This window comes from Protomyctophum bolini, assembly GCF_963924005.1.
Source record: "Protomyctophum bolini genome assembly, chromosome: 13".
Classification (NCBI taxonomy): domain Eukaryota; kingdom Metazoa; phylum Chordata; class Actinopteri; order Myctophiformes; family Myctophidae; genus Protomyctophum; species Protomyctophum bolini.
The window spans coordinates 39,052,395-39,059,894 of NC_137874.1; the positions used below are offsets into that span (position 1 = coordinate 39,052,395).

Consider the following 7,500-nt stretch of genomic DNA (forward strand, 5'->3'; position numbering starts at 1 on the left):
TGAGCAGCAGCATGAAAGATGACATGTTCTCTACGGAATTAGTAACGGCACGCGCGCGAGAGAGAGAGAGAGGGGAGAGAGAGACAGAGAGAGAGAGAGAGGGGAGAGAGAGACAGAGAGAGAGAGAGAGCACAGCTGTGTGTCCTCCTTTACCACTGTAGCAGATTATGTCTTGGACTGTCAACCCGGCACAGAACTAATTAGCATATTATGAAACTGTCAGGAGTGTTGTAAGTTCGATCCAAATGCACGGAGAACGCCAAAGGGACAAATCTCACAGTGCTCAAACACAAACGGGTGCATCGCCTATCTTTGGTCTGAAGGAACTAACAGTCACCCCTAACCGGAAGCCATTGGTGAGTCTTAACCGCCCACGCTTGTCGGACCATCGGAGCCATGGGTGCAGGGTGGTGCACACACACAGAGACATCGAAGGGGTCTTCGGCCCCTGCGCTTTTACCCGTCTGTAAAACAACTGCCCTTTCCAGACCACGAATGCAGCGTTCACTACACGGTGAAAGAAATGCAAATGCCACTCCTTTCCATGCCATGTCATGAGGCAGCATTTCAGGAGAATTGCTTTTTTTCCCCGAAGTCTCCTGAACTTGAACACAGTATTTTGCGTTGGAACAAATGTGTTTAAAAATCCATGTCGTACACCGAAATGCAGTGCTGGGTTGCGCCCAGAAAATAACTGATCTACAAGCTCTCAACGTGTCGCAGCGCGACGCGTTGAGAGCTTGTAGATCAGCTATTAGATAGCCCCCAACACAAGCTACAAGGTTACTTCAACAGTTGATGTGACCATGCAGACTCCAACAGAAACGGACCGCTATGAATAGAAGGCAATTTAACTAGACACAGCTGAACTGAAAAGGTCAAAATGGCTTTTTTTCCAGGGAGACAAATCAGGAACTTTATTATACACAATCTCTTTCCAAACTCTGTGTGTCCACAATAAAAACATTACGAGTGTGATATGTGTGAGCTACGAGTACGTGTGTTTTTATTTTGTAGAATCGGTTGTGTCTCGCACACTTCTCACATATCTGGGACGCCCGAAAAAGGAGAGAAACAGAGGACCTAATAGTAGTATGCAAACAGATGCACAGCCTTCTGGCATCACCTTTTCAATTCATGTTCTTTTGTTTGTGTTTTGCCTCAGCAGCAGCATCGCGTACTCACACAGCTACACGCATAAGAAAATCCATACAAACCTGCTTGTTTACCCAACATTCTGTGCATATCTTTCTCCTGTCAGACTATCACCCACACACACACACACACACACACACACACACACACACACACACACACACACACACACACACACACACACACACACACACACACACACACACAACACAATTCCCTCAAGGCAGGAGCAGCCACATAATAGTTCAGTGAGCAGCCACGAGACAGGCCACATATGTCTGTCATCTTCAGAAGCGGTCCAATATTTTATATTATTAACCCATTCTGACCGGGAACCCATTTTGGTGTTAGCATCATGTTATGCTTTAGCTATTGAAAAATAGCAGATCTACAAGCTCATAGCGCGCCACCGAGTGGCGCGCTACGAGCTTGTAGGTCTGCTATTTTTTGAAAAATCGAAGAACGACTGACATTTTTTAGAATCTGATCTCAGGTCAGAATGGGTTAATCAGACCAGTGTGTGTCCAGTGGAATGACATTTTTTAGAATCTGATCTCAGGTCAGAATGGGTTAAAGGACAACCACTTCACCGCTTTTCAACATATCTTCATGTAATTGGTTCTCATTATAGCCTCGGAAACCCAGACGTTTTTATTTCCAGGGAGAAAATAAAAGTCTGGGTCCAAGCGTCCACTTCAATTTGGCATAGAGTAGCGCAAACATGGCTCACTCTCTGCTGATTCCTGATCGTCTGCACCTTTGTTAAATGGACACACACACTCCTCTCTCTCTCTCTCTGTTGCTCTAATTAATCAGTCTCATGTCGCGCAGCTGCGCATAGTTTCTCCCGGCGGATCCTGCCGGTGAGCTGCCTATGCCATAAAAAGCATAGGTGAGTTCCAGGCTATCACTAATATAATGTTCATGATATTAAAAAATACCACAATTTCTTTGTACTCGGTCTGTGTCTCATATATGTAGGAGGGCTGTGGGCAGTTTAGAAACCCGTCTTCCGGCCTAGGCTGTGGCTCAGCGGTCCAGGCACCTTGGCTGGTAACCCAGTCTGGCAGTGTGCCGCAGGTTCGATTCCCGATCGAACGGGCCTTTACTGCATGTCACCGTCTCCCATCTCTCTCCCCATTTCCTGTCATCCTACTGTCTATCTCTCCATAAAAAATAAAAGGCGAAATCCACAAAAAAAAGCGGAATCCAAGCTCTTGATGTTTACAGTTAAAATATATTGTTGTTATATCACCTGCAGGCAGCAGCTCAGTTTACAGTACATAAACGTACAGTAGTAGTACAGTATAGTAATTACCTGCAGCAGCTCCTTGGCTGACCCCCGGCGGTCCACGTCCATCTCCAGACAGCGGTTCAGGAAGTCTCTGAACACCGACGACAGTCTCTCTGGATTCTGCAGCTCTGGCGTCCCGTTGGTTGCTATCAGGTACAGAGCCTATATAAACCAACATGAACACAGTGCTATCAGGTACAGAGCCTAAATATACCAACATGAACACAGTGCTATCAGGTACAGAGCCTATATAAACCAACATGAACACAGTGCTATCAGGTACAGAGCCTAGATACCAACATGAACACAGTGCTATCAGGTACAGAGCCTATATACCAACATGAACACACTGCTATCAGGTACAGAGCCTATACCAACATGAACACACTGCTATCAGGTACAGAGCCTAAACCAACATGAACACAGTGCTATCAGGTACAGAGCCTATATAAACCAACATGAACACACTGCTATCAGGTACAGAGCCTAAACCAACATGAACACACTGCTATCAGGTACAGAGCCTATACAAACCAACATGAACACAGTGCTATCAGGTACAGAGCCTATATAAACCAACATGAACACAGTGCTATCAGGTACAGAGCCTATATAAACCAACATGAACACAGTGCTATCAGGTACAGAGCCTACATACCAACATGAACACAGTGCTATCAGGTACAGTCAGAGCCTATACCAACATGAACACACAGGTGGTTCGCCATCAGGTTCAGGTACAGGGCCTACTACGAACACCGTAAACAAACAGGTTGGTTGTTATGATCCCATATTCTCCAGTACTTGCTCTGTGCGCGCCCACACCCCTCTAGAACAGAAAGCACGCTGGCTGAGGCCTGGCTATAGTCTAAACGATAATGCATCTGTAATAAAATCTTGGCACCCAACAGTGTTGTTTTCGTAGACTAAAACTAAGACGAAAAATGTTCGTCGACTACCTTTTTCCACTGACGAAAACTAAATGGAAACTACATGAAAACTAAGCTACTATGATGACTAAAACTAAGACTAAATATACTGACGATTTCGTCAACAGATAAAAACTAGACTAATTGTTATAGGAAGGGACTATAGTGGACAACAGATCCAGTATAAGTCATTTTACACTTGGTTGCATGCTGAAAATACAAGCCCACAATGCGTCGCGCCGGGCTTGTAGATCGGCTATTTTCATGTCGTCGTAAATAAGTCATTATACGACGGCATCAAGGCCCGCCAAAATACATCTTGTTCGACTAAATCAATTGTAGATTTAGTCGACAAAAATCTTATGATATTTAGTCGACTAAAACTAGACTACACTAAAAACACTTAGTGTTCCAGGCGACTAAAATGTGACTCAAACTAAATGAAAACTACTCAAGAGACTATGACTAAAACTAAAATGTGCTGCCCAAACCCACCACGTTGAGAGCATACATGCACACACTGCCTACTCCCCTTACCCTCAGAGGGTTCCATACATGCACACACTGCCTCCTCCCCTTACCCTCAGAGGGTTCCATACATGCACACACTGCCTCCTCCCCTTACCCTCAGAGGGTTCCATACATGCACACACTGCCTCCTCCCCTTACCCTCAGAGGGTTCTATACATGCACACACTGCCTCCTCCCCTTACCCTCAGAGGGTTCCATACATGCACACACTGCCTCCTCCCCTTACCCTCAGAGGGTTCTATACATGCACACACTGCCTCCTCCCCTTACCCTGAGCGGGTTCTCGTTGAGGTACGGCGGCTCTCCCTCCACCATCTCGATGGCCATGATGCCCAGGGACCAGATGTCCACCTTGGGCCCGTAGGCCTTGCGGGTCACCACCTCCGGCGCCATCCAGTAGGGCGTGCCCACCATGGTGCTGCGTTTGTTCTGCTCCGGAGTGATCTGGGCGCAGAAGCCAAAGTCCGCTGCACAGGGAGAGACCAGACAGATGAGGATTACAATTTAGGCATTTAGCAGACACTCTTAATCCAGAGCGATTTACAGTAAGCAAGTAAAACACAAGGGTGTTTTGTGAGGGTACCTTAAGGGACACGGGTTGATATTGAACATTTTGTCTAGAAAAAACTAGATTAAAATGTCAGGGAGGGACTAGTGGAGAAGAGATCCAGTTAGAACTAAAAGTAATTCTATGTTTGGTTACGGTCAGGCGCTGCGCACTGAAAATAGCAGATCTACAAGCTCATTTCAGCATGCAACCAAGTGTAACATCAAATCAGGCATGAAATCTCTAACACTGGATGATGCGTCACGTTCTCACAGGAACCCACAGGGTTAAGTATAAAGGGCCCACTGGATAATGTACATGCTGACATATTGACTAAAATATTAATTTGACTCTGAAAGTGTGAAAATGAAGCCTCAGGGGTCCATTCTGTGACACGCTCAGATTATTTACGTTGCCATACAATTCAAGGCTCTGTTCTCCCAAACGGGACATGGCTCGCATGCTAAAAAAAAGAATGAAAAAAAAACGCATAATAGATAGATGCAAAATACACTGTAGTGTACAACAACAACAACAACAACACTGCGAGACAGACTGACATTAATAATGGAACGTGTAGAAAAATAAATACGACAGAATAATGTATGCATGAGGTAAGGAATCTATTTGTTACAGTTGAGCAGGTTTTACAACGCTAAACGTGTTGTTGCCAAAATGTATGCAGTGTTATGCACTCTGTAATTCACCGTGTCTAAAGCATCGCATGCAGTACATCTTTTCTTATTATTTCCAGCACTCCAGTTGAATCTCCACACTTCCACAGACTGTTCAAGTACTCTGCCAGCCAAGGCTTGTTATCCCAATATGTCTGTATGGTTAACACCCCGAGCGGCAAGAACGGAGTTCTCCGCTTCTAGATCTTATAATCAGTTAAGCTGCGGGGCGGTAGATGGGACGGGAACCACAAGGTTGCCGGTTCGAACCCGCGGGCTCCCCCAGAGCTATAGTGTCAAAGTGTCCTTGAACAAGATTCTGAACCCCTAATTGCTCCCGAATGTGCCTTGCATGGTTTTCCTCTGGCATCGATGAATGTGTGCGTGAATGGGTGTAAATGTAATGCACCATCTATGTAAAGCGCCTTGGATAAAGGCGCTATATAAATGCACCATTTATTTAACATTCATGCTGCAAAGTGATAGCCAAACTCTTTGCAGCACCCGGAGCAAGCCGGTTGCATCACACGGTGGATTCAAACTCCTACAGTATACTCTGCCACGGCTCACGACACACAGGAGTGCCCTGTCTAGTGTCTACTCCTGCAGCTTAACCCATTCTGGGCGGGCACCCATTTTGGTGTTAGCATCATGTTATGCTTTAGCTATTGAAAAATAGCAGATCTACAAGCTCATAGCGCGCCACCGAGTGGCGCGCTACGAGCTTGTAGGTCTGCTATTTTTTGAAAAATCGAAGAACGACTGACATTTTTTAGAATCTGATCTCAGGTCAGAATGGGTTCATCAGACCCAGTGTGTGTCCAGTGGAAACCTCATGTGAATCTGATCTCAGGTCAGAATGGGCTAACATCAGAGTGTCTACAGCTGTGTGCCTGTATAGTATAGCCTGCAGGTTGACTAACATCAGAGTGTCTACAGCTGTGTGCCTGTATAGCCTGCAGGTTGACTCACTGAGCTTGACGGAGCCGTCCATCCCCAGCAGGATGTTGTCACTCTTGATGTCTCTGTGGATCACCTGGTTGGAGTGCAGGAAGTCCAACGCCTGGAGACACTGAGGAGATCACGAGACAGAGACAGAGAGAGAGAGAGAGCGTTTTAATGCTTGGAGAGACAGAGAGACAGAGGTTTTAATGCTTAGAGACACTGATGAAATGGAGAGACAGAGAGACAGAGGTTGTAATGCTTGGAGAAACAGAGCTCGACAGAGGTGTTAATGCTAAGAGACACAGAGGTTTTAATCATAGAAAGGTAGACGCCTCCTTCGGCTCTGGACGTGTGTATCTCGAGAAGAGGCAACATGGAGGCAAGCTTTTGTAGAAGCACAGTGGAAGCTTGCCAAGCGTCCGCGTGCGTCACGGAAGGGGGGCCAATCAGAAAGGTTTGTTTCCTCTCATGCCAATAATGTTCCTTTTGGATTGAATTGATAAGTCCCGGAAAAGACGCGCTGTGATTGGCCAGTATAGTCACTTATAGTGGCAGCGACGCAGCGTGCCTTCCACACTTCCTCCTGAGACACACACTGAGACTACCCAACAAACTGCAGCAGCCAATGAATATGGTTTAAATGCTTGAAGACAGTGCGAGACAGAGACGTTGTTTTGAAGAACACGTCTGACCACAATGAACACATTTGCAGAAGGATGGATGCCGGTGTGACTAAAGACTCCCCCCCCCCCCCCCATGGGAATAATTGTTGTTACAAAAAACACACGCCATACTCATACTCCTATTTTAGAGCCGAATAAAAGACGGTTCTGCTCTGTAGAGAGCCTACAATGTGACGTCATTTGTACCGTCCTAAAGTCTTCTCTTCGGTGCTACTGAAAATGTCTGATGAGCCGAAATCATTTTGGCACTACAGCGCCGAAACAGCGGTAAAAATAGGAGTATGAATCGGCCCTTATTCCTTCCCCCAAACGCGGCTGATTGGGATTGTACAACAAAAACGCTGGTGGCCATTAACACATTCTGTACAAAACACGTCTGGAAACGTCATAAGGATCAGAAACGAGTAATACCTTAGACGTCTGTGGACGTCCTAGCGACGTCCAAACGACGCGGGGCGAGATAATAATATTCAGAATTATTCCTATTTTTTTTTTTGGCATTTCGCTTTTCGCTTGCCGTATGCTAACGCTCTGTGCAAATATTAGCTTGTCATTGACTCCCATGTTAGCGCGGCGGAAAGAATGACTCGTATCTCCTCATCCAGGGCGCTCTCCGTGGTGATGAATGGATCGATATGCTGGCGCTGCATTTCTGCTCCTCATCCGTCTCTCCCGCAAAATATGAACGCTTTTTGGAGTTTATATAAATATATTAAGATGATCGGGGATTATCAGCTCACTT

General features: G+C 45.9%; 1 protein-coding gene across 1 annotated transcript in view; it reads right to left on the minus strand.

Moving 5' to 3' along the window:
- The window catches only part of LOC308327312 (serine/threonine-protein kinase PAK 3), a 94,441-nt gene that overhangs the window by 3,976 nt on the left and 82,965 nt on the right, over positions 1-7,500 (minus strand). The window contains exons 13-15 of the mRNA XM_080780635.1: positions 6,103-6,202; positions 4,180-4,376; positions 2,474-2,611 (exon numbers count right to left, since the gene is read on the minus strand). Of these exons, the coding sequence (XP_080636761.1) occupies positions 2,474-2,611; positions 4,180-4,376; positions 6,103-6,202 (435 nt within the window). The remainder of the gene's footprint in view (positions 1-2,473; positions 2,612-4,179; positions 4,377-6,102; positions 6,203-7,500) is intronic.